The sequence below is a fragment of the Larimichthys crocea genome, chromosome XIII (genome assembly GCF_000972845.2).
Source record: "Larimichthys crocea isolate SSNF chromosome XIII, L_crocea_2.0, whole genome shotgun sequence".
NCBI lineage: Eukaryota > Metazoa > Chordata > Actinopteri > Sciaenidae > Larimichthys > Larimichthys crocea.
Window position 1 is genome coordinate 9,593,670 of NC_040023.1, and position 25,697 is coordinate 9,619,366.

At 40.3% G+C, this 25,697-nt stretch overlaps 3 protein-coding genes and 1 long non-coding RNA gene across 9 annotated transcripts in view; 2 read left to right on the plus strand and 2 right to left on the minus strand.

Annotated features, from left to right (window-relative positions):
- LOC113747386 (uncharacterized) overlaps window positions 1–1,913 on the plus strand; it is a 7,141-nt gene extending 5,228 nt beyond the window's left edge. The window contains exon 4 of one of the 2 annotated variants that reach the window (XR_003463620.1): window positions 1,806–1,913. This is a non-coding gene — a long non-coding RNA (uncharacterized LOC113747386). Of the gene's footprint in view, window positions 1–1,028; window positions 1,174–1,805 lie in introns of those variants that run through there. The other variant, XR_003463621.1, reaches the window with a different exon arrangement.
- LOC104930816 (CD209 antigen-like protein C) overlaps window positions 1–8,614 on the minus strand; it is a 12,607-nt gene extending 3,993 nt beyond the window's left edge. The window contains exons 1-6 of one of the 3 annotated variants that reach the window (XM_027287094.1): window positions 8,169–8,614; window positions 5,726–5,839; window positions 1,529–1,606; window positions 1,188–1,339; window positions 922–1,046; window positions 288–839 (exon numbers count right to left, since the gene is read on the minus strand). In XM_027287094.1, the coding sequence (XP_027142895.1) occupies window positions 662–839; window positions 922–1,046; window positions 1,188–1,339; window positions 1,529–1,606; window positions 5,726–5,839; window positions 8,169–8,229 (708 nt within the window). In that variant the 5' untranslated portion in view covers window positions 8,230–8,614 and the 3' untranslated portion in view covers window positions 288–661. Of the gene's footprint in view, window positions 1–287; window positions 840–921; window positions 1,047–1,187; window positions 1,340–1,528; window positions 1,607–1,803; window positions 1,918–3,573; window positions 4,060–5,725; window positions 5,840–8,168 lie in introns of those variants that run through there. The other 2 variants (XM_027287095.1, XM_019270796.2) reach the window with 2 other exon arrangements.
- Window positions 4,149–13,023, minus strand: LOC104930818 (C-type lectin domain family 6 member A). 2 transcript variants are annotated; one of them, XM_027287097.1, is made up of 8 exons: window positions 12,615–13,023; window positions 12,451–12,528; window positions 11,905–11,982; window positions 11,178–11,291; window positions 10,031–10,081; window positions 9,690–9,841; window positions 9,424–9,548; window positions 4,149–4,730 (listed from the first exon to the last, which is right to left on the minus strand). In XM_027287097.1, exons 1-8 carry the CDS (start codon window positions 12,679–12,681, stop codon window positions 4,565–4,567), a joined length of 831 nt encoding a protein of 276 aa, XP_027142898.1. In that variant the 5' UTR covers window positions 12,682–13,023; the 3' UTR covers window positions 4,149–4,564. The 2 variants fall into 2 exon arrangements, with proteins under 2 accessions (XP_027142898.1, XP_027142897.1); XM_027287096.1 differs by lacking the exon at window positions 4,149–4,730 and adding an exon at window positions 8,764–9,337 and having other exon boundaries at window positions 12,615–12,980.
- On the plus strand, window positions 12,477–25,180 carry ak2 (adenylate kinase 2). 2 transcript variants are annotated; one of them, XM_027287098.1, is made up of 7 exons: window positions 12,477–12,513; window positions 16,262–16,387; window positions 17,435–17,545; window positions 17,780–17,874; window positions 20,172–20,244; window positions 21,442–21,661; window positions 24,959–25,180. In XM_027287098.1, exons 1-7 carry the CDS (start codon window positions 12,499–12,501, stop codon window positions 24,964–24,966), a joined length of 648 nt encoding a protein of 215 aa, XP_027142899.1. In that variant the 5' UTR covers window positions 12,477–12,498; the 3' UTR covers window positions 24,967–25,180. The 2 variants fall into 2 exon arrangements, with proteins under 2 accessions (XP_027142899.1, XP_010744005.1); XM_010745703.3 differs by lacking the exon at window positions 12,477–12,513 and adding an exon at window positions 13,646–13,840.
- The last annotated feature ends 517 nt before the right edge of the window (window positions 25,181–25,697 follow it).

A 25,697-nucleotide genomic window follows, 5' to 3' on the forward strand; every position in this document is an offset into this window, starting at 1 on the left:
ACAGTTGAACTTGATGTGCTGACCGGTCCTTTTTATGTTTGTGTTGACTGCAGGAGGGTTCAGGTTGAGAGAGAAACCTAAAAACGTATAGTTTACTGTGTTAAAATGTTGTCGTGTTAGTGCTGAATGTCCAAAATAGTGTTGATCAGTCAAATGTCACAGTTATAGTCATGGTGTCACTTTTAAAACGCCCTCACCAGCTTAACTTCCTGGTGAGCATGCTGACCGATGAAAGGCTCTTTTGGAAAGATCAGGCTGACATTTAATAAAAACAATAATCATAATTCTATTCTTTATGCTTTATTCTGTATTTGGATCCTCATTATCATTTCACACAAAAACAATAACGATAAAAACAAACAAACAATTTAAAGTCACACAGTATCAATAAAAGAAGAAACGACCAAACAAACCAGATATGAAGATCAGAAAATCAGTGAAATGAAACGATATGTATGAAGCAATATACAATAATGACCTGCGTTTACTTTGAATACTTAGACAGGACTTCATAACAGAGTATTTTTTTAAAGGGTCTGAATACTTCCTCCACCACTGGTTAATCTGCTCTCTTCATTAATCGTCAAACACATTCAACAAACTGCATTTTACTCCACATTCTGTATCCTGTACTGAGATTATTTAACAAGCTGAGCGAGACTTAAGTTGAACTACAACAGACACACTTCTCACAAATACTTTTGTGAGGCACTGTGCAGGATTTATCAAACCAAGTCTTCAGATCTGATCGTCCTTTCACTCCCATCCTCACACAGTCCTCTCCATAACGATTTTCCTCTTTCCAGTTGTCTGGCTCTCTTTTGCTCCAAAATGTCAAACTAAGAGATAAAAGAACATAAAGAAATTGGATTGAGATTGAAATTGGATATTGACAAAAAAAAAAAAGTTCAACAGTCAAACCTCTTGTTCAGTGGTGAGCCGTCTGTCCACAACCATGTGCCCTCTGTCTTTGAGTCTGTCAGTCCGATCCAGTGCCTGTCCTCGGGATAAATCATCTTTTCTTTCAGTCTGTGCTGCAGGAAAGACTGGACAGGAAAAGTTGATGGAGAAAGACAGCGTGTGACTTTTCTGTGCTGAGAGAACACGTTAACTAATGTGGAAATACAAGGATGTGATCAAACAAATGGGAATAAATAGTCTCATGAAGCTGCAGCAGTGTGTTTTACCTGCTCCTCCACGCTGTCTATCTTCACCAGATCTCCTCCACGCTGTCTGCATTCATCTCTGCTGTCGCTCCAGGTTAAATTATTGGTTAAGAAATAATAGCACTGTGTTCCATTTCGCTCCCAGCCTTCTTCACATTTCAGATATCGCTTGTCTTTGAAGAGATTACAGCAAAGACTTGAGTCAGGTGCAACAAGTTACTGTTTATATTTACATGTGATTTGGAAACAGCAGGAACTCTGAGGGGAAAGAGTTTGAATCTGGGACGATCAGAGAAGGGCAACAGTTTTCTACTCCACAGGTATAATATCCTGCCAATCTACACAAACTCTGACAAGCTTACCTGTGAGGATTTCTTTCATAGCTTCATACTCGTCTGTCAGCTTTTGAAGCTTGTCCATAGTTTGACTGTACTTATAACCTGATTAAAAGCAGAAGTGTGTTTATCAGAAGAGAATCATTTCAACATCAACTTAGAGTGACATTTAAATGCGGAACGCTTTAGATAAAAACTGAATTACAAAAAAAATGTCACATTTCACAAGTTTGAGAAATAGACCTCAGACTTTAAAGGTCACTCCACATTCATTTACGTTGAAAATAAATGTTCAAACTCACAGGTAAAGAAACGAGCAATGACTGTAGCAACCAGGAGAGTGCTGAGAACTGCCACGGCCACTCTCTTCAGTGTGACCTTTGACCCTCCATTGGAAGCCACTTGTTGTTGGGAACCTGTTGAATAGCAGAAATGTTACGATCTGGCTCTCAAGCGGAAGGAAATAACATACAACCAGATTTACTTAGTATAACAGGTAAGATCATAAGGTATTTATTAAGTGACATTCAGATTCATTTTTTAACAGAAGGCAGTGAGATATTATAAGCAGTGGTTAAATTGGCTTTTATAAGGAGGGGGAGCCCTTCTTGACAGTGGTCAATAATAATCTCTCAAAACATTTGTATTTACCTCGCACCATCGGTTTAATACATATTTTATCAATTTATAACCTATTTATTTATATCAATCATCATCACTTATTTAGCCTACATTTCACCGTCAATCTACACTGCAATTTGTAAAACGTATTCACAATATACACCATCAGTATATTAACTGATGTTAACTGAACGATTTTATAACTGACATTTTATGTTTCTGTGACTTTGTCGCAAAAACATAAAGGTGAAAAAACAGACATTTAGTTTCAGTAAGTTAACAATGACCTGAACATTTTGTTGTGACAGTACTGGACTCACCTTCAGTTTCCCGCTGTCGGTGTCAGCAGCACCGTGTGTGTGGGGGCATGCCTGCGTGCGTGTTTGTACGCGCGGGAAGAAGGTGCCGTATCAGTGAAAACATGGACTGGAGTTTTACTGATTCAGGTTTTACCCCTAAAACCAGTGACTTTGTCGAAAAACAAACTAACCCTAGCCCAGGCCATGTAACAAAGCAAAAACCTCATTAACAACAAAAGCCATGTTAACACCAATTAACATATACAAGCTAATTTCAAATTCATACGAGGCAACTCCACACAAAAATCACAAAAAAACTAAATGCCAAGTTGCAACCATGTACTGATCAACCCTCACTTATAGGTGGAATGGCAAAATGACAAAGAGGGTTCTTGTAAATGAAGTAAAGAATGACCGGAACAGACATTACAGTACATCACAACAGTGGAGTGCCAACAGTACACAAAGTCACATTTCAGACATGGTGGGATCTCTGTCGCAAATAGCACAGCATGGCCAGCAACAAGCCCCACGACCGCACATTTAGTTTGAGGGTTTCATAGAGGAAAATAATACATACATACACAGTGACAGTACAGATTCAGAGAGAGAGAAATGAGAATATCTGGATTTTTTTTTCTGACACAAACTTTTCTGCCTCATTTACCCAGATGGAAAGATTATCTTATTACTTCCTCTATGAAACTCACGAAGCTCATCTTTCACACCCATTTATGGTCACAACAGTAAAATGTCCGAAGCTTGAAGCGTATACTTCATACTGTATATATACCAACCTTGTTAGAAAAGTGTACAAAGATGTTGTTTAATCTCAGATACAGTGAAGTTAAAAACAGTATTTCCCTCTGAAATGTAGTGCAGGACAAAGTAGGAAGTCAAGACAAACACCTCAAAGTTATACTTGAGTAAATGTACTTAGTTACATTTCACCACTGCACAGACAAAGTATTGTGTTCACCCGCTACACCAGCACATACATATAATTCTTCAAACTGAATTTTTAAAGTCCTTTTTGTATTTGGATCCTTCAGGATGAAGATTTGAGTAAACTTTTTGTTTTCACACAAAACTGAGAGATGTGTTTAAAAAAACAAAACAACAAGAAACAGATAAATAGATTTTAAGACTCACCATAGACATTTCTGTCTAGAGACATTTCTCTGGAGTACTCTACCACATCAGCTTCAGCCATTTTATCGTTGTGACTGTCGGTAAGTGTGAAAGAGAACAAACTAACTTCCTTTCTTAAAACCAAGTGAGTAAAGGGTATTGCACAAAAATTCAGATGTTTTCATTGGGTCTTAGATAGGTGGTTTAGTTTAAAGCTTCTTCTTTTTCTATGTAACTGTGTCGACATCTAACTGTGTCATAATCTTTACTGACTGAATGTCACTTTCAAATAAATAAACATAAGTTAGGCCTATGTAGGCTAGTCCATCATCAGTAAAGTGTAGCAGGAAATAAATGGATTGCACATCTGTGTAAAGCAATATAATATGATGTAATGTTCTGTAAGTGTCGTGTTGTGCTGTGTGGTATAGTGTAGTAGCATGTAGTGTATAATAATGGTGTGTATTGTAGTTAAGTGTAGTGCTGAAGTCGGGTGCAGTTGTGGTTTATAGTGTGACTTTAAAGTGAGCATGCTGACCGATGAAATGCTCTTTTGCAAAGATTAGGCTGACATTTAATAAAAACAATAATCATAATTCTATTCTTTATGCTTTATTCTGTATTTGGATCCTCATTAGTTTCCACAAAATAGCTGCCAGTCTTCCTGGGGTTCACACAAAAACAATAACGATAAAAACAAACAAACAATTTAAAGTCACACAGTATCAATAAAAGAAGAAACGACCAAACAAACCAGATATGAAGATCAGAAAATCAGTGAAATGAAACAATATGTATGAAGCAATATACAATAATGACCTGCGTTTACTTTGAATACTTAGACAGGACTTCATAACAGAGTATTTCTTTAAAGGGTCTGAATACTTCCTCCACCACTGGTTAATCTGCTCTCTTCATTAATCGTCAAACACATTCAACAAACTGCATTTTACTCCACATTCTGTATCCTGTACTGAGATTATTTAATGACCTGAGCGAGATTTAAGTAGAATTATGAGACACACTTCTCACAAATACTTTTGTGAGGCACTTTGCAGGATTTATCAAACCAATTCTTCAGGTCTGATCCTCCTTTCTCTCCCATCCTCACACAGTCCTCTCCATCAGGATCTTCCCTTCTCCAGTTGTCTGGCTGATTGTACCTCCAAAATGTCAAACTAAGAGATAAAAGAACATAAAGAACTGGTTCAATGAAACTTTGATATTCGCAATTAACAAAAAAAAAAATGTGTTCAACAGTCAAACCTTTCGTTCAGTGGTGAGCCGTCTGTCCACAACCATGTGCCCTCTGTCTTTGAGTCTGTCAGTCCGATCCAGTACCTATCCTCGGCATCGATCATCTTTTCCTTTAGTTTGTGCTGCAGGAAAGACTGGACAGGAAAAGTTGATGGAGAAAGACAGTGTGTGACTTTTCTGTGCTGAGAGAACACGTTAACTAATGTGGAAATACAAGGATGTGATCAAACAAATGGGAATAAATAGTCTCATGAAGCTGCAGCAGTGTTTTACCTGCTCCTCCACGCTGTCTATCTTCACCAGATCTCCTCCACGCTGTCTGCATTCAGCTCTGCTCTCACTCCAGGTTAAATTATTGGTGGAGAAATAATAGCACTGTGTTCCATTTCGCTCCCAGCCTTCTTCACATTTCAGATATCGCTTGTCTTTGAAGAGATTACAGCAAAGACTTGAGTCAGGTGCAACACGTTACTGTTTCTATTTACATGTGATTTGGAAACAGCAGGAACTTTGAGGGGAAAGAGTTTGAATCTGGGACGATCAGAGAAGGGCAACAGTTTTCTACTCCACAGGTATAATATCCTGCCAATCTACACAAACTCTGACAAGCTTACCTGTGAGATTATTCCTAGCTTCATACTTGTCCATAGTTTGACTGTACTTATAACCTGATTAAAAAAAGAAAATGAAAGAAAGTCATTTGGAAAACTAGTCAGTACTTGATAATGAGCAGAAGTGTGTTTATCAGAAGAGAATCATTTCAACATCAACTTAGAGTGACATTTAAATGCGGAACGCTTTAGATAAAAACTGAATTACAAAAAAAATGTCACATTTCACAGGTTTGAGAAATAGACCTCAGACTTTAAAGGTCACTCCACATTCATTTACGTTGAAAATAAATGTTCAAACTCACAGGTAAAGAAACGAGCAATGACTGTAGCAACCAGGAGAGCGCTGAGAACTGCCACGGCCACTCTCTTCAGTGTGACCTTTGACCCTCCATTGGAAGCCACTTGTTGTTGGGAACCTGTTGAACAGCAGAAATGTTACGACCTGGCTCTCAAGCGGAAGGAAATAACATACAACCAGATTTACTTAGTATAACAGGTAAGATCATAAGGTATTTATTAAGTGACATTCTGATTCATTTTTTAACAGAAGGCAGTGAGATATTATAAGGGAACAAAGGGTGGATGCTGTTAAAGAAACAAATAAATATTAAAGCTGCAAGCAGTGATGTACGGGCCCTCGCACGTGTGCATGTCGGGGTAGGCGCTGGACGCTGTCCCACGCGCCACAGTGTTCAGACTTTTGAAAAGATTTCCATATCTTTTATTCACTCATGGCTGAAGAGTAACCTGGCCAAGTTTGAAGTTGGTAGCATTAAATCTGTAGGATAAGTTCGATCATATGCAAGGTCTGTAAACAAAATGACGTTTCCAATCACCAGCAGGTGGCGCTATAGGTGAGTGTCAGTGTAATCATATGTACGCGTTCAGTCCATGTCCAGCCTCCACCCTATGACGTTTGGTCAGGATCGGACAATGTATGCACAAGTTATAAGCGACTTTGTGTTTTGTGGCGAGCAGTGGGGAGTCGTCAAATTTGACGCATCGCCACGGCCACGCCCTTCAAACTTTGGAAAGATTGTCCATAAATTTTATTCCCCCATGGCTGAAGAGTAACCTAGGCAAGTTTGAAGCCGTTACCATTAAATCTGTAGGACTAATTTGATCATATGCGAGGTGTGGAAACAAATTGACGTTTCCAATCACCAGCAGGTGGCGCTATAGGTGAGTGTCAGTATAAAATCATATGTACGCGTTCAGGCCGTGTCCAGCGTATGACGTTTGGTCAGAATCGGACAATGTATGCACACGTTATAAGCAACTTTGGTTTTTGTGGCGAGCAGTGGCGAGTCGTTGCCACGGCCACGCCATTCAGATTTTGGAAAAGTTGTCTATAACTTTTAATTCCTCATGGCTGAAGAGTAACCTGGCCGTGTTTGAAGCCGTTAGCATTAAATCTGTAGGGCGAGTTCGATCATATACGAGGTGTGGAAATGGGCAAAAATGGCGCCAAAACGCAACTTCCACCCAAAATTGCCGACTTCCTCTGCATCTGGCACCGTGGCATCCATAAGCATTTTTGTGCATCTGGGTATGACACGTGTGTGTCTACCGAATTTTGTCATCTTACGCCAAAGTCACACCATTTATTTAGCTTTATTGAAAATTTGGAGGGGGCGCTATAGAGCCATTTTGTGATGCTTATGCAAGCGACCGCTAAATTATCAAATTTTTTCACAGGTATGACGCGCCGGCAAAAATCCGTGACTTTTCGCGAACGTTACGGGCACGTAATTTGTTCCAGAACAGGAAAAAGAGATAGTGCGGAAAAATTCCTTCAGTTCCAATAGGTCCTCGCACCGCTGTCGGTGCTCGGGCCCTAATAACAAAAATAATATGTATATCTGTATAACTCTACAATCCAAATGAGAACGAAAAACCTCACTATCTAATCTAATTCATAATAACAAAAATAAACACATCAAAACAGCACCCCTAAAACCAGTGACTTTGTCGAAAAACAAACTAACCCTAGCCCAGTCCATGTAACAAAGCAAAAACCTCATTAACAACAAAAGCCATGTTAACACCAATTAACATATACAAGTTAATTTCAAATTCATACGAGGCAACTCCACACAAAAATCGTGGCCAGCAACAAGCCCCACGACCGCACATTTAGTTTGAGGGTTTCATAGAGGAAAATAATACATACATACACAGTGACAGTACAGATTCAGAGAGAGAGAAATGAGAATGTCTGGATTTTTTTTTCTGACACAAACTTTTCTGCCTCATTTACCCAGATGGAAAGATTATCTTATTACTTCCTCTATGAAACTCACGAAGCTCATCTTTCACACCCATTTATGGTCACAACAGTAAAATGTCCGAAGCTTGAAGCGTATACTTCATACTGTATATATACCAACCTTGTTAGAAAAGTGTACAAAGATGTTGTTTAATCTCAGATACAGTGAAGTTAAAAACAGTATTTCCCTCTGAAATGTAGTGCAGGACAAAGTAGGAAGTCAAGACAAACACCTCAAAGTTATACTTGAGTAAATGTACTTAGTTACATTTCACCACTGCACAGACAAAGTATTGTGTTCACCCGCTACACCAGCACATACATATAATTCTTCAAACTGAATTTTTAAAGTCCTTTTTGTATTTGGATCCTTCAGGATGAAGATTTGAGTAAACTTTTTGTTTTCACACAAAACTGAGAGATGTGTTTAAAAAAACAAAACAACAAGAAACAGATAAATAGATTTTAAGACTCACCATAGACATTTCTGTCTAGAGACATTTCTCTGGAGTACTCTACCACATCAGCTTCAGCCATTTTATCGTTGTGACTGTCGGGTAAGTGTGAAAGAGAACAAACTAACTTCCTTTCTTAAAACCAAGTGAGTAAAGGGTATTGCACAAAAATTCAGATGTTTTCATTGGGTCTTAGATAGGTGGTTTAGTTTAAAGCTTCTTCTTTTTCTATGTAACTGTGTCGACATCTAACTGTGTCATAATCTTTACTGACTGAATGTCACTTTCAAATAAATAAACATAAGTTAGGCCTATGTAGGTTAGTCCATCATCAGTAAAGTGTAGCAGGAAATAAATGGATTGCACATCTGTGTAAAGCAATATAATATGATGTAATGTTCTGTAAGTGTTGTGTTGTGCTGTGTGGTATAGTGTAGTAGCATGTAGTGTATAATAATGGTGTGTATTGTAGTTAAGTGTAGTGCTGAAGTCGGGTGCAGTTGTGGTTTATAGTGTGACTTTAAACCAGCTAACTTCCAAGTGAGCATGCTGACCGATGAAATGCTCTTTTGCAAAGATTAGGCTGACGTTTAATAAAAACAATAATCATAATTCTATTCTTTATGCTTTATTCTGTATTTGGATCCTCATTAGTTTCCACAAAATAGCTGCCAGTCTTCCTGGGGTTCACACAAAAACAATAACAATAAAAACAAACAATTTAAAGTCACACAGTATCAACAAAACAAGAAACGACCAAACAAACCAGATATGAAGATCAGAAAATCAGTGAAATGAAACAATATGTATGAAGCAATATACAATAATGACCTGCGTTTACTTTGAATACTTAGACAGGACTTCATAACAGAGTATTTCTGTAAAAGGTCTGAATACTTCCTCCACCACTGGTTAATCTGCTCTCTTCATTAATCGTCAAACACATTCAACAAACTGCATTTTACTCCGCATTCTGTATCCTGTACTGAGATTATTTAATGACCTGAGCGAGACTTAAGTAGAATTATGAGACACACTTCTCACAAATACTTTTGTGAGGCACTTTGCAGGATTTATCAAACCAAGTCTTCAGGTCTGATCCTCCTTTCTCTCCCATCCTCACACAGTCCTCTCCATCAGGATTGTCCCCTATCCAGTTGTCTGGCTCTCCTTTGCTCCAAAATGTCAAACTAAGAGATAAAAGAACATAAAGAACTGGTTCAATGAAACGTTGATATTGGAAATTGACCAAAAAAAATGTGTTCAACAGTCAAACCTCTCGTTCAGTGGTGAGTCGTCTGTCCACAACCATGTGCCCTCTGTCTTTGAGTCTGTCAGTCCGATCCAGTGCTTGTCCTCGGGATAAATCATCTTTTCTTTCAGTTTGTGCTGCAGGAAAGACTGGACAGGAAAAGTTGATGGAGAAAGACAGCGTGTGACTTTTCTGTGCTGAGAGAACACGTTAACTAATGTGGAAATACAAGGATGTGATCAAACAAATGAGAATAAATAGTCTCATGAAGCTGCAGCAGTGTGTTTTACCTGCTCCTCCACGCTGTCTATCTTCACCAGATCTCCTCCACGCTGTCTGCATTCATCTCTGCTGTCACTCCAGGTTAAATTATTGGTGGAGAAATAATAGCACTGTGTTCCATTTCGCTCCCAGCCTTCTTCACATTTCAGATATCGCCCGTCTTTGAAGAGATTACAGCAAAGACTTGAGTCAGGTGCAACACGTTACTGTTTCTATTTACATGTGATTTGGAAACAGCAGGAACTTTGAGGGGAAACAGTTTGAATCTGGGACGATCAGAGAAGGGCAACAGTTTTCTACTCCACAGGTATAATATCCTGCCAATCTACACAAACTCTGACAAGCTTACCTGTGAGATTATTCCTAGCTTCATACTTGTCTGTCAGACTGTTTTTATAATCTGATTTAAAAAAGAAGAATTTAAAGTCAATTGGACAGCTAGACAGTTGGACTGCAACGAAAGAAAATGACAGGACATAGATACAACATTCACAAAAAAACTTTGGACCAATGCTCACATCATTATTCTGTATGAATTAAGCAATGATGTTTTCATATCTTTTCCTGATTGTAGAATATCTTCTGTCTGTAGTACCAAATATGGCCAAATATAACCTGTATCATGCTTAATTTGGCACATGACTTGTTGTCATTTACTCTCAGTAGAGTGCTGTCCCAAATGTCCTCTCCCAGCTCATCCACCCAGTCTGCCACGATCATTGAGTTGTATTTTTAAAAGAAGATATACAGGTTTTGATTCTTGAAATAAGTCCTTTAAAGCTGAATGTAGTTTCTAAGAGATCATCTAAAACAGAAAGTCATCAAAGCTAGCGAAAATACTGTTTATATACATATCTATAAATGTATAAATGCCTTGTCTTTGCCAGAGAGTGAATTGAAGAAGTTACGTCTAAGTTGAAACCATATTTTGAGGGTATTTATGACTGCTGTATTGTTGGTGTATTGAGAGATAGAGTGGGAAGGCTGGAGGTGACCTGGGCTCTACGAGAGGTTAAAGTGCAAGACGCAGCTTCAAAGTGGCACCAGTCTGTATCAGGAGTGCGGAGCCTGCGCATGATTTTTTGGACATTTGAGGCCCAATAATAAACACAGAGACTTGGAAGCATTTTAGGCCTCTGTAGCCGTATTCTAGGTTTCTAAATGACATTAAGACCCTATCAATGGATTTGAAGAAAGATTTAGGGAGATAAAGTGGGATACACTGAAACAGAAAGACGTCTGGGGAGCTCATTCGTTTTTATACAGTTAATTTTTCCTGCTAAGGATAGGGGCAGTGTCTTCCATTTCTTCAGGTCCGATTTGACTTTCTCAAATAGCAGACAGCAGTTTTCCCGGTAAAGCTTCTCTGAACTGATTTTTGATTATTTTATTTCACAGTTCTCAAAGATACGCTGCGATAACTGGAAAGACACCGGTTCTGTTCTTCAGAACAGCCCTCAGACATTTAACATTTGCAAATAAATGTTCAAACTCACAGGTTACACCAAGAGCAATGACCGTAGCAACCAGGAGAGCGCCGAGAACTGCCACGGCCACTCTCTTTAATGTGACCTTTGACCCCCTATTTGAAGCTGCTTGTTGTTGGGAACCTGTTGAACAGCAGAAGACACAGACAGTGTGTTTACATACAAGTAACAGTGGTTAACAGTGTTTTTCTCCAGTAAACACAGTTTCTGATACATTTTATTGCTTTGAAAGAGCAAAAACTTCCTTCAAGCAGGTATGTGAAGCGCCCATTCCCCCAAATGAAATGTATTCATTGGGACTCGCTCAGTGTGTCCTAGTTTCTTATATGATACAGTTTAAGAGTCACCATTGACGTTTCACTTTGCTCTCATGAACTTAACATCACAGTACACTCCTATATCCGTTTACTTTTTTCTTCTGTGAAAGAAAGAGAACTAACTTCTTTCTCAAGTCCGAAGCATGAATCAGTAAGGATCCTTCCCCAAAACTAAATTTGAACATTGTGACTTCCTCTTTTTTTTGGTATATAGATTACTGTAACTGCTTAGATCTGTCGTGGGTTGGGTTTTTTTTATTTATCTATTTTTTTAGGAAGGAATAAGCCCATTTGACAGATGTTCATAGATATAAAGACGTCTCTTCAGACACAGTCGATGTTGAGATGAGATTTGAACAGAAAAGACTCTGTCACTGCCGTTTGTTTGTGCTGTTCATCTAACACTATTTTTCACTCACCAGGCAGTTCTGTGGATGGGTGAGTCTTGGAGATCCTGATTTCAGAGTATGTGGTTTCAGTCGGTGAGGAAACTGTCTCTGCAACACCAAACACAAAGATCATATAATATAATATAATATAATATAATATAATATAATATAATATAATATAATATAATATAATATAAAAAGACTTCACATGTTTTAACGTTTTGTTTTTAAACAGCCTTCTTATTAAATATTTTTTTCCCTTTATGTTTCTTCTTCTTTTCTTTGTCTGACAAGAGTTCATAAAACATCAACTACAAGTTTTTAAAACTTATTGTAAAAAGTTCAACTTCGTGCAGCTACGTGGCTGATCGACTGGAGCCCTTTGACAGATGTTTGTTGGAGTCAGATTAAATACGTCTCTTCAGACTCAGTCGATGTGGAGATAAGATTTGAACAGAAAAGAGACGTTTGAACTAATACTGCAATATTCACAGTGGCGTTTTAAAATGTAGTAACCTGTTTCTTATATTGCTGATGTCTGACTGTTGTTTGTTTTTCACACTATTTTTCACTCACCAGGCAGTTCTGTGGATGGATGAGTCTTGGAGATCCTGACTTCAGAGTATGTGGCTTCAGTCGGTGAGGAAACAGTCTCTGCAACACCAAACACAAAACTGCTGATGGATTTTACACAAACTCTGACAAACAGAAGAAACAGACAGATACATAGATTCACTCACCATTGGCATTCTTCTTAGCTTTTGTGAACTGGACATCAGAGTACACTACTCTATCAGCCTCAGCCATTTTATTGTTGTGATCATCAGTGAATCTGAAAAAGAGCTGACTTCCTTCCTCTGTCCGAAGCCTGTGTAGGAAGGGCTTGGTAAATTACACTTCTTTTCACACATTCGGGGGTTGTCGCTTCTGTTTTGTTCAGATGAAGCAAACTAGTTTGAGGATTTCATCCAGAAAACCTTTTAAAGGATCTGTGTCACTGCGTTGATGTGGCAGAAAGGTTTGTGTTTATAAATACATATGAAATTATTTCCTTCTTTCGCTCTCTCTATTTTTGTTGACTGAATCTTCACTGAAATAATCTTCAAATTCAGCAAATTAATTATAAAAGTTAGATCTGTGTAGGCTAGCTTATCGCCAGTAAAGTGTATACAGAGGTTTTGTTTTTTTTAACACAACACAGCATAGAAACCTCACCACACAGTCGCGTGGGCACTGTTTTTTTTGTGCTGTGTCAGAGTTAGTGCAAGTGCAGTGGTGTGTTGTAATATAATAAATCAAAACTAACTTCACCACACTGACGCAGGGAACGTTTTGTTTCTAAACAGTCTTTATAATTAAATTATTTGGGATTTCAAACTGCATCTATCAGTAACCATATGGATGCATATATACTGTATATATATTCCTAATTTATTTTTTATCAACAAAATAAATTATACATTTCTATTAAAAATAAATAAATTAGGAATATATATATATTCCTAATTTTTTTAAATATATTTTTATTTTTTATATATTTTTTAAAATATATTTAAAATATATTTTGTATATATAAAATATATTTAAAATAAAAAATAATGTCAACATATTGGAAATTCCGGATTCTTTCGGATGTTACACAATGGGGCGTCTCACGGGTTTCATCCAATCAACGGACAGAATTACTGACAGAACACTGCGACGGCCAATCAAAAGCGGCGTTTTCCAGTAGTGGGCGGGACTTTACGACGTGTCAAAGCGGAGGTTGGAGGCGTGTCTTTCCCTCGCCAACTTGGCTGAAGTGTCAGCAGGACGACACACACACACAAACACACACTCACACACACTCTTCATCAAAGTTTCACACATGGCCCCCAGCGCGCAGCTCAAAGAGGCGATAGCCGACGTGCAGGAGGGGATCCGGGCCATCCTGCTCGGACCACCTGGAGCCGGGAAGGGGACCCAGGTGAGACAGGAGCTAGCTGTTAGCTTAGCTTAGCTTAGCGCATGGTCGGTGTAACTACGAGCTAATGCTAATGCTAACTGTCTTCACCTGTTTGTCCCACAGCTGATGTGTGTTAACATTAACGACTGAATACGTTCGTCTGTGTGTGTGTGTGTGTGTGTGTGTGTGTGTGTGTGTGTCTCGCTTTCATGGTGAGAAACTGCAGTCAAAGTTTCTGTCCTCTGTTTATTTCAAACTTCTTCATCTCAGCGTCATTAACTGTTTACCAGCACATCACCTGTCTGTCTGTCTCATCACCTGTCTGTCTGTCTCATCCTCTGTCTGTCTCATCCTCTGTCTGTCTCATCCTCCGTCTGTCTCATCACCTGTCTGTCTCATCGTCTGTCTGTCTGTCTGTCTGTCTGTCTGTCTCATCATCTGTCTGTCTGTCTCATCATCTGTCTGTCTGTCTCATCACCTGTCTGTCTGTCTGTCTGTCTCATCTCTGCACTGTGTGTAGTTTGTTCACTCAGGATGTAACGATACACTCGACTCACGACTCGATACGGTTCACGATTTTTTTGTTCACGATATGATTTATTTATTTTAATCAAAATGAGCTACAAACCAAATAAAATCTTTTTATTTGTGTTTTATTTACAGAAACTCTCAAACAGTTTGTGTGTTCTCTTTATAAAAAAATGCAACTTACATCTTAAACAACAAAATACTGGTCATTTCTTGCGCTCTTGCGTTGTTACGGGGAGAGGAGACGCAAAGCCTCTCGTCAGTTTTTCCCCCCTCGCCAATTTTCGCTCACGAGGTGGCGTAACGTTACTTTGGCGGCTGATATGCTGCTGCATGTTGCTCGTGTTGCCGCTATATGTTGCAGTCTCTTGCAGTATTTCCATGCTGTTTTGGTTTTGTCTGTCCTTTTCTCACTGGTTGTATTTGTGTATGTAGGGAATCCAAAATGCTCCACACAGGTGATTTCAAACTGCTCGGTGCGTCCTCTGTTTCAAAGCTATTTTCTACCATCGCTATCCCTCGTTCTGTGCTCCGTACCTACGTAGTGATGTGATTTGACGTCTGACGTTGAACAAATCAATCACCAACCAGTCACTTTTTTAAGATAACGTAAGAAAAAGAACATATCCTACTTCCCTCGCATTCGCGAAGAATCGCGACTCATTTTATCACTGGTCAACCGGTGCGAATCGTCACGCATTTGTACCGATTTTTAATCGTGTCACGATGCATCGTTACATCCCTTATCGTTCACAGTCACAAAGTGTTGTCAGTGGTTGATCAATGAATAAGTCAATTAAAAGAAAGAAGCAGAATATTTTAATTAAATCACATCACTTATGTAGTGACAACTGCTGCCTGCGTCTGAAATGTGAGGATTTGCTTTCTAGCATTTTTTAACTGAATATCTTTGTTTGTTTTTGGTTAATTGTTATATTTTCACTGTTTTCGATATTTAAACAACTAAATGAGTTATTTATTTATTTATCAAAATTAATCAATTGACAATGAAAGCAATCGTTAATCGGACATCTGTTTACCTTTAATACTCTCTCTGCTGGTGCCACATCATTTAGTGCCAGTGACAAAACTGTAAAATGAATGTGAACACAGGTGGATCAGCTCATCTATTAATGGGCTAAATGGGGACGTACCATTAAGTATTGACTCATATTTACATGAATTTTTGTTAAACTAAGGGATCAAATATCCATAATATATCTACCAGGTTTCACCAAGAGTACAAGCGGGTCCTTCTTACGGGCACATCGTTGTCTATGATTGGATAATTCAGAATGATTAACTTAGCCAGAAACCTGACCACGAAACCTGACGGTGACCTCCTTCAGTCTGTGTCGTACTCTCAGATCAGGCACACGCTCCTGAATTACTTCTGTAACTCCAGTCTCTTCTTTCTTTAACCCGTACCGTCGTCTGCTCTCGTTATTAAACGCTCTGACTTCTTGTTTTGAATGGGTGGATTCTTTTATCTGGTTGCACTGCATGTCGTTTTAAAGGTGGCCCCTGAATTTACTAAATGAGCTGAAGCACAATGTTTTCACATCATTAGTTTGCTTCGTTCATTATATCTGTTTGACTCATCAGTTGTGTTGTGTGTATATATGACATGTGAATTTGCTAAAGAGGTGGCCTGGTCTGCACAGCTATGAATTTGAGTGTTGGTGCATTGCTGCGGTTGAATAGATGATCTCTGCTGCTGAAAACTCTTTGGACTCTCAGCCACAATACACAAACACTTTGATGCCTTTATCAGCCAGCAGTGCAGCTGCTTGGCGCTGTGACAGCATCAGCCTGTAGATCAAAGTTGAATCTTCATTTGTCTGCTTTGTGGCGATAATTTCAAACTTTAATAATTTATAATTCAACACGAATGATCTCTCCTCCTCCCCGCAGGCTCCTCGGCTAGCAGAGCGGTACTGCGTTTGCCACCTGGCCACTGGAGACATGCTCAGGGCGATGGTGGCTTCAGGCTCCGAGCTCGGCAAGAGGCTCAAAGAGACGATGGATGCCGGCAAACTGGTAACGCTTCCACTCGACTGCTTCTCATGATCTGTGTGTTTGCGTTTCTTTCCGTGCTCCTTTGTCCTCACCGAGGCTCCGTGTTGACGTTACAGCCTTTCATGTTCAGTCCCACATGACTGCATGTCTCATGTTTTATTTGACTTCAGTGACATTTAACACTAAAACAGCTTCCACCAACGTTAAAGACACAACTGCAACAGCTGTAAGACGCAAAAGAAAAAACATATTTTCATTCCCTCACATTGGAATTCAGCCGCATGTGGAGAAAAGTAAACATTACAAGTGACTGAGATATCTGAATAAAGCTGCTTCTGTTATTGGAGGCTAAATGACTGAATTAATTTACATTACACTTCTGTTATTATTTGGTTTCTTTGAGTCTGTCCTGAGTAATAATGTTTGTAGATTGTCCTTCTGCCCCGTTGTCGTGAACACAATATTTCAGTTTCTTCAGTTTGGCACAAACAAAGATGAGCTTGTTAGATGTTGGAAGATGAAATGATGCAGTGATGATATTAATATCCCAAAATTCAACGTCACTGCTTCATCATGATGTTCTGCAGAAACACATCTCTGCTCATTATTCAGGATCATGACTCAGGAACAGAAAGTGTTTCTGCATCGTGTCCGACCTGATCACCTAGCTGGCCCGTTGACCGGCCCGCTGTGGTGATGGAGGAGGTCACTGAGGGAGCAGGGGGGAGTTAGGAGAAGGAGCCAGTGGTGTTTCTGGAGGACAGAGTTCTGGACACATTGGAGTTTGTTTGTTTTTTTATAAAGTCTACATTTATGATACGAGTCTGGACAGACGTGATGTTGCATAACACATTATCGTGTTCATCTTATCATGAAACTAATTTCTCATTTCCCTTAGAGCTATCTGTGGCTGTTCTTTATATAAAACGACTCTTTTTCTTGTCATGAAGGAACTTTACTGTGCGTCAACACGCTGTTTTCTTGTAAACGTCATAGTGTTGTTGACTGTCGTCGTGTGGCTCCTGCACAGAGCTGTTGTTACAGCGCTTTATCTTTCTTTTCTTGCAGGTCAGTGACGAGATGGTCGTGGAGCTCATAGAGAAGAACTTGGACTCGTCGGCCTGCAGGAACGGCTTCCTGTTGGACGGGTTCCCTCGCACAGTCAAACAAGCAGAGATGGTTAGGACTTGATTCTGCTGTTATCACCAAACCACACTGATAGAAGTTCAAAGAATAGATGCACAGAGCCTGTCAGTATTTTGTATTTTGAGAATTAATATTTTTCACTCAGTGTAATTTTATATCATTTCATGTTTTTAGACGTTCAGCTGATGGTTTTATTTAGTCAGTCGTCATGTTGAACAGCAGACATCCCTCATGTCGTGTGTTTGACTCCCTCTGCATCTCCTCCAGCTGGACGACTTGTTGGACAAGAGACACGAGAACCTGGACTCTGTGATCGAGTTCGCTGTCGATGACTCTCTGTTGGTCCGCAGGATCTGTGGCAGGTAGGAGAGAGTGACTGAATTATTGAAGACCAGAGAGAGGGTTTTATTTCCCGGTGGTATAATTCCCCATGACGGCCCTTCCTTTTGGCTGAGAAGCTCCTCATTCTGTCTGCATGTTAAATCCACCCGGGCAGGTGGAGTGATTCATGTGAACAGAAGAGTCTGGAACAGTGTGATAATGTCAGAGAGAAGTGGAGCGTGAAAGCATGCGATTAACAGTGAAGGAGGCCTAAAGGGGTTTGAGAGCGTCCTGCCGCTGGAAGGTCGCAGGTTGAATCCTTAAAGGAGCCGGCGTGTTTGTCCCCGATGAAATGTGCTGAATACCTGAGCTGCTCCGTGCCTGATTGTACTTTTAAACTGTGTGCTGAAAGTTTTCAAGAAGCTCAAAGGGGGATGTGGTGACAAAGATATCTGCAAGACAGAAAGAAAACAAGAGTGAGGCTGAGGGGAAAAAACCAAGAAACATCTCAACCTGTGACAGACACACCAACACTAGAAACAAATCCATTCATTCTTCTGGGTTCTTAGAGAGGACGCTGAAAATCAAAGATGACGCAGGCTACGTCCGTCGTCTTGTTTTTTTAATGACAGTACTTATCTGAGACTTCATGTGGCTCTTTTTGAATGGACTGGCCTGGATTCTGGTAAATCCAGGAAACATGTTTTTACATTAGCAATCAGAACGTCAAAAACAATTAAATTTTAAACGAGTTGCCACAATCAGTAAATCCTCACGATGTTTCTCAGTTGCAGTAATACTTTGGTAAACTTGTGACACTCTAATCTGCAACGCTGACCAACCGTAAGCCGTCTTGACAGTGCAAATGTTATAGCCACGCACGATTTTTATATATCCACCAGCTGATTTATGTTTAGTGCTTGCTATGACATTACCATTCCTGCAGTGCACCTACTGAACTAAAGGTATACGCTGGCTGTGAAAGCAGAGTTTTCAAAGTGTGACGTTCAATTCAAAACACAGGTGTGAAGTTGTATCTGATGCAGAAAATAAAATGCCACCGTGTGGATAAGAAAGGGCTGTGTGTTCATTAAACCCAGCTGGCATCACGTGCTTACTTACAAACTCTGCATTTCGTGTTTCCGTGCATTAAATTGAGATTAAACATTATTTCAGTGTTTCTCAAGGTTTTCACACCGCGTGCCACATCAGAACATACGAGGCTTTCAGTGTGCCGCTATAATGACCACACAGGAGACAGGTTTATTACTAACTTGGCTTTAAAAGAAGAACCAGAGCTCATTTGTTGGAAAGCAGTACTCCTGATTCACACTTCCTTTGTTCCTTTTTGATCCGTGTTTCACCTCCGCTTACTGTCTTTCTGTCACACATTTGGCGTACGACATGCGTCCACGTAGCACGCTGATATTTCAGGAGAAAACAGAGCGTATGATTTATTTTTCATTAAACACATCGAAGTGTTCTGACAGTATAATATGTTTTTAAATTAATTTCAGAGATTCCTCCAAGGTCGCGTACCAACAGCGGAACTCGTACCGTAGTTTGAGACACAGCGCATTATTTCATTTTAATCTTAAACATACAGCAGCGGCCGCACTGAGGGCGGACTTGTTGGAGCAGCTTCTAACGGCACAGTAATCTGGACCAAAAGTAATAGTGGCCTGTCTACTTCTGCCTTCAACTCGATATTGTGAAACGAGCCGCAGTCACTGCACAAACTGCACTGATAATACTTATGTAAGCTCCACATGTTGAGGCTTGCAGAGAGAACTGAAGAGCAGATGCAAACCTTTCCAACAACTTAATTGGCAGTGACTTGTTTCCATCTCCGTCTCCTCTGTGCAACAAATCATTATTCATGTAACAGCTGAATCGAACATGCTGTGCTCTGGTTTGACGCTGACCCCGCGCATTGAACAGGTAGACGTGTTTTCATCTGAACACGTGTCGCCGCTTTAGAAAATCGGTGTTGTTATTGTGCCACAATCTTTGTCCTCCTTCTTCACAATAACCTCCCCGCATTATCCGTACGCCACACTAAATAGAAGACGCATTTAGTTCCCAAAGGCCTTTTCTCTTTTTTTTGTCCACGGGGGTCCTCTTTGTGAGGAGGAGGAGGCTGGCTGCTGCCTTTTCAAGTCCAAGTAGGACAAGGGCAGCATGTGGGATGTGAAAAGGACAGTTAAGTAGTTAGTGAGTCACTGTGACTGACCCTCATCTGTCCTCCTCCTCCTCTTCCTCCTCCTCTGCTCTCACTCTTGATTTTCTTTTCCGTCCTTGTCCTGTCCTCCTCACCGTCTCCCCTCCATTTCCCCAGACTAATCCATCAGCCAAGTGGACGCTCCTACCACGAGGAGTTCAACCCCCCCAAACAGCCCATGAAGGATGACGTAAGTAGTTTCACTATCAACCCACTTAGAAACCACTTCTGGCTAAACTGCCACCTACCTAAAGTGAACGCCGGGCTGCAAATTGGTGACAATCAGTCGGATTCAGACTTGAGTGCTTTGACGCATTCTGAATGTTTCATTAAATACACAGAGATGTTTCTGTTTCAAGGCTCTCTGCGTCGTCCTGTTAATTTTAGATGCATCACAAAGGAGATGATGTACAGGAAGAGACTCGAGAGTTAAATCCAGTGTTTTATCATTATTAGAGAAGATTTCTGCTTGACAGTGACACCCGGTGGAGAGAGACGGTCTGGCTTTGTCAGATGAGTTTGTACAGGTTTCTAATCCCAGAGGAAACAATGACACAAAAGAGTGAGGACGTGGTGTAGATGTTCCTCTACCAACCAAACTTAGAAATAAATGTGTCCAGTGCAAACTGCAGATTTATCAACATACATGTCTCGCTGCCTTCAGGGATTTAATCACCTCAGGCAGGTTTTCATACTGTGGACAGACTTTCACACTCTAACCACAGTAAACAACTTTAAAAGCTAAATTCAGCGCATCTACCATCTGGAGAGCATTTCATTAAAATATTATAATTACGTTTTAAGCATTATTGTGTTATTTCTGTGAAGGATTTGTTTGCTCTCCTTTCGTGTGTCACCAAAGATGTGCGGAGTCAGTTTTAAGCGACTGACTGAAGTGCTGCTTGTGCATGAAAATGGGCCCCCCCCAACTTTTTGTTCCCAGTTTAAACTGACTTTTATGTAAGGGGTCAGGGCATGAGGAAACACCACGTTTTATTGCATGGGTGGGGGAATTGTATGTAATATCAGTCAGTCACCTCTGGATGACACCCGATAAGATCCACGAGGTCAGGTTTGGTGTCGATACTCATCTTTTCATGGGAAACCACGTGGCTCTTCCATAAACAAAGCAGCAAACGCAGCGACACCTAATCCTCTGGCTGAGAACGGTGATTTCCCGAAGCTTATGTTTTGTTGACGAACACAAAAACGGATTTCAGTACAGGAACAGTAACGTGCGAACGGGAAGGAAAGCGAGACAGACACGGTGACACCTGGCTAGGTTGCCAAGAGCAGAGCATTGACCTCATTGTAGACTCGTGCATTGTTTTACCATCTCAGCCCTCCTTTCTCTTCTTATGTTGTCTCTCCTCTTGTCTGCACTCAGCTGACGGGCGAGCCGCTCATCCGCCGCAGCGACGACAATGCGACGACGCTGCAGTCCCGTCTGGACGCCTACCACCGTCAGACCGTCCCTCTGGTGAAGTACTACAGCGCCAGGGGCCTGCACGCGGCCATCGACGCCTCTAAGAACCCAGATGTAGTCTTCGCCTCCATCGTGGCCGCCTTCTCCGCCGCCACGGAAATCCCCGCCCGTGCCACCGCCTGTAAAGACCAAGTGTTCTTCATTTAAAAAAAAAAACCTTTTCTCATCCTTCCCATGTCCCTTCCAGCGGGTCTTTCTTCCCTCATGGGTGAAGATTATACAAGAGTTGATCGAGTGTCACAGTGGCAACAAAATGTAACTTTGTGAGGTGTAAGCATGGAAGATGGAGAGACTCAGTGTGGCATCAGCAATTCAAGAAATTCACAGAGTTCCACCGGTGTGATCCCTGTTGTAGAAACAGAAAGGATTTAAAGGTGTATTTTTGTTACTTACAGTCTGAAAGAAGTCAATGTTTGACGATAACTGCAAAACAAACTGGCACTTAGCGTTTTGCTGCTGCTTCTGCCATTCACGATGTCTTAGATGCATATTGTTTGCCTTCGCTGGACAGGTTTGCTCTTGTTTAATCAGTTACTTTGCTCTTTTCTCTTCCTCAGTCTGATTCTCGTGCACGTACAGTAGGGTAGTCCAGTAGAGCTCCTGTTTTTTTTTTCCTATCACCTCCTTTGCTTTCTCTTCAGACCTGCGTCGTCCCACCTCTGTGGCCTTTTAACACTCTAGAGTTGTTTTTAATTGGATGAAACCCCAATAATTGATTTAATTATTGAGAATTATCATAGAAAATGTTAATCATAGACTGTCAGGGGAGTCGAGGGCTGTAAAGGTGACATGAGGTGAAACAAAGGAAGAGCTTAAATATTAGAAATTTACAAGAGGGGACACATTAGTTAGATTTTGTTGTAGACACTAACTCTGAAAACTTTAAAACTAATTTTAAAGGTCATGTTGGGTTGGCAGGTGTGAATGCAAAGGCAAGATCAGATGTTTTATTATCCGGGTAACGTGTCCAGATAGAGGTTTTCTTTTTAATAGCAGCTGTAAACAGAGTGTTAACTCATTATCCTTTATCCCCAGTCCATAAATCCATTTAGAAATCATAAAGAGGCGCTGCTTTTAACTCCTCAACGTGCCTGTAATATACTGATGGTCTCTGTAGCAGGTTTCAGTTCTGCTACACCTTTAACCTCCAGCTCATGACTGAACTGACACATCAGAGGCTTCAGTAATGCTTCAGTTACTGTGTTGAATGGAGAGTTTTTCCCACGTCTCACCCAGGACATACTTCCCTTTTTCATTCATCATCTGCTGCCTCTTCCTCTTGCTCTCTCCATGAATGACCTTTTGGATGTCTGAGTGACTGCATTGGTTGAAAATTAACTCCGCATTTGATTGAGTTGGCCGATTGCTGAATCGATATGCACTTTACTGTGAAGCAGACTGTACAGCGTTTCCGTCCAGTCGGCCTTAATGATGTGTGACGTCCGCTCAGCGTGGCTCAACACCGTCGCTCGCTGTTGAAAGTTTACAAAGTTTTGGTTCTCTTATTTGCCTTCCTGTTTGTGGGCGAGAAAATCACACCAGATATTTGCACACAGTGCTTAACGTATGTACTTTTTCAAACCACATTATTAAGAAAGAAGGCTGCAGCTGCAAAACCAGCTGTTGTGTAATCTTTATGGGGAAATGCCCCGTCAGTGTACGTCTGCTGAAAGGGCTCAGATTGCGCCTGTTGTGTCTGACAACATTATGTAACCTGAAAGATTAGGATCCTTTATCTTCTTTTCAAAACCACCAGACTCATTGACAAAAACTATTTTACCCTGCAGATCATCTTAACTTGACAGAAATGAAATAAAACTTTATTCCACTCTTCCAACAATCACCAACTCTGGTTTGGTAGACAGACCATTTTGGTGAGTTTTATTTTCTTTCTGTTGAGTTTGAATGTTAGGATGAACTTGTAGTTTGAATACAGCGCTGTTGATGCAGTTTCTGGTTAAACGATAAGGATCCGAGTCTCTGTAGCGTCTGTAATCGATGCATATTAATTACAATGTAAAAGAAGTTGGTCGTAGTGATGAACCTGAGGATTATCACCTGAATCTGCAGCTTCAGCGTTTTTAAACCAACTCTACCCGACCCGCTCCGCAGCAGACGGACGCTGTTAGTGAATCGCTCGTGAACGTAGTCGAGCAGCGTTGAAGGAAGAATTTAAAGAGTTAAAGATTTACAGTTGGACTTAAAGTCACCAGGTGGCCAGCTCCATGTGGGAATAAAAAAACTGTATCAACGTAAAGGTAATGTAAATTTCTGCTGCCACCAACTTGGCTAAAAAAAAAATAGCTGTTGCTTGTTTTAATTGCCCGTGACATGATATTAAAAAAAGTACTGTTATGGCAATAAGACCAGAGCAAAGTGAGGGTGTTTTTAAAGTAGCTTGTTATCATGATGAAGTTTTATGAAGTCTGTCTGTATCTAATGTGAAGTTTCTTTGTTTTTTGTTTTAAATTTGGGAAATGTTCATTAATTCAGTTCAGAGGCCAGTTTGATAAACAGACTGATGAATATATTAAAATATTCCATCAGTGACATCGAGCGTTAAAGATGGAGTCCTGTGTTCTGACTTGCTTTTGATTGACGTCACAGTTTGTGTGAAGTTGATCGAAGAGAAAGTCTGAAGGACGTCGGTCAAACTCAAACTTTTTTGGGAGATATTTTGATTTCTGGCTCGTCGTACCTGTTTTCTTCTTGTACTCCATCGTACTCGCTCGCTGTGTTTTGTTCTGACACGATGGGAGTTGATAAAAATAACATTCAAGCCATCTTAAGTTAACTGACAACTTGGAAATAACAAACTCGGCCTCTGGACGCTCCGGTGACATCGGGCCTTTGTGGGTTTTATCCTTGTTTCCTCCTTGACCTATTCGCTTCCTCCCCCGCTCTGTAGTCACCTGGTGTTTGTGTTCGGTGGAAACATCTTGCATGCAGACTGTGTCACCTGCACTTTCCCCTGAATACTGATGTGTTTCTATTCTCTCTGGGTTGTTGTGATGAAAAACAATAGCAGATGCTCAGCAGTCCCAGCAGGCAGATTTCTGTCCTTTTATTCAGCTCAACCAGACAATTTCATCCTAAATTCACCTTAATATTATTTCCTCAGCGATGCCTTGGCTGTTTTTATTCATCACAAGCTGTGAATGTAAAGATTCAGACAGGAAATCTTGCTTTTGTTTACCCCTTTAAATGAATGTGACTTTTAAATGTGCACTTTAAAGTAAACGCCGGCATCTTAATTGCACTCAGAGATGGACAGGACTTGGATTTTCTGTCCATTGCTCTTGACAGCTCCAGCATTTCAATGACCAAAAAAAAAAAGTATTATTAGTCATGGCTTGTTGCATTTTTCTCTGCAATTCACCGAAAACTTCTCTTCCCCTCTCTCTCCCTTGTCTTCCAGCTGGTTGAATCCTGAGCTGCTCCATTCCCACCGAGGCGAAGGATTGGAGTTGGCAAAAGATCTCGGGTGGGTGGACAGATGGAGGGGGGGATGAGAAAATAGAGGGAATCCTTTAGACTTTATAAGTTATGGCTTTTGCGGTGCTTTGGGGCTCGTAGTTGAACAGCTTATTGTCATATTCCTCATCCTAATAAATGTCACTCTTTCTTACAATCATCACAATTTGTGCACAGTTTTGTGTTTGTTTTTTTTCCACTGATTGTCCCACGGCTCGACTTTAAATCAGCAGTTCTAGATAAATATTAGAGACTATTTAAGCCTCTTGTTGTAAAACTAATTAGTCAAATGCAGTGTATGTTTGATATCAAGTCCAACGAGTGATCATTAATACACCACATGTTAAATTTGCATTTGTTTTAGTCCAAAAATGACACAAAAACAAACGTTTATTTGGATTCGTATGCAGTTTGTTGTTGTTCATATGATCAAGGCTGGACAGAAGCCAGGTTCAGTGTGTCTGCTGCTTTGTGGCACGACATGGAAATCTGCACGTGATCAGTTTTCCATTTTAGAGGTATTGGTTAATAACAAAGCCCGGCAGAACATTTTTGCCCCCGGGCCCTGAAAAGGTTCATCCAGTCATGTACAGGGGACAGAAAATGTATCAAAACAAAATATATAAAAAAAAACATAAATAGGATTTATGACAAAGGGAACGGGACGTAACAGAAACGCTTTG

Excerpts from the sequence above, each read along its gene's own strand:
- LOC104930818 (XM_027287097.1), bottom strand. The coding sequence starts at position 12,681 with ATGGCTGAGGCTGATAGAGTAGTGTACTCTGATGTCCAGTTCACAAAA. Across the intron at positions 10,082-11,177 it reads CATTGCTCTTGGTGTAACCT|ATTATAAAAACAGTCTGACA; the intron begins GTGAGTTTGAAC and ends TTTTTAAATCAG. Across the intron at positions 4,731-9,423 it reads GACTCACCACTGAACGAGAG|TTTGACATTTTGGAGGTACA; the intron begins GTTTGACTGTTG and ends TTTATCTCTTAG.
- ak2 (XM_010745703.3), top strand. The coding sequence starts at position 13,742 with ATGGCCCCCAGCGCGCAGCTCAAAGAGGCGATAGCCGACGTGCAGGAG. Across the intron at positions 17,875-20,171 it reads GTCCGCAGGATCTGTGGCAG|ACTAATCCATCAGCCAAGTG; the intron begins GTAGGAGAGAGT and ends CCATTTCCCCAG. Across the intron at positions 20,245-21,441 it reads AACAGCCCATGAAGGATGAC|CTGACGGGCGAGCCGCTCAT; the intron begins GTAAGTAGTTTC and ends GTCTGCACTCAG.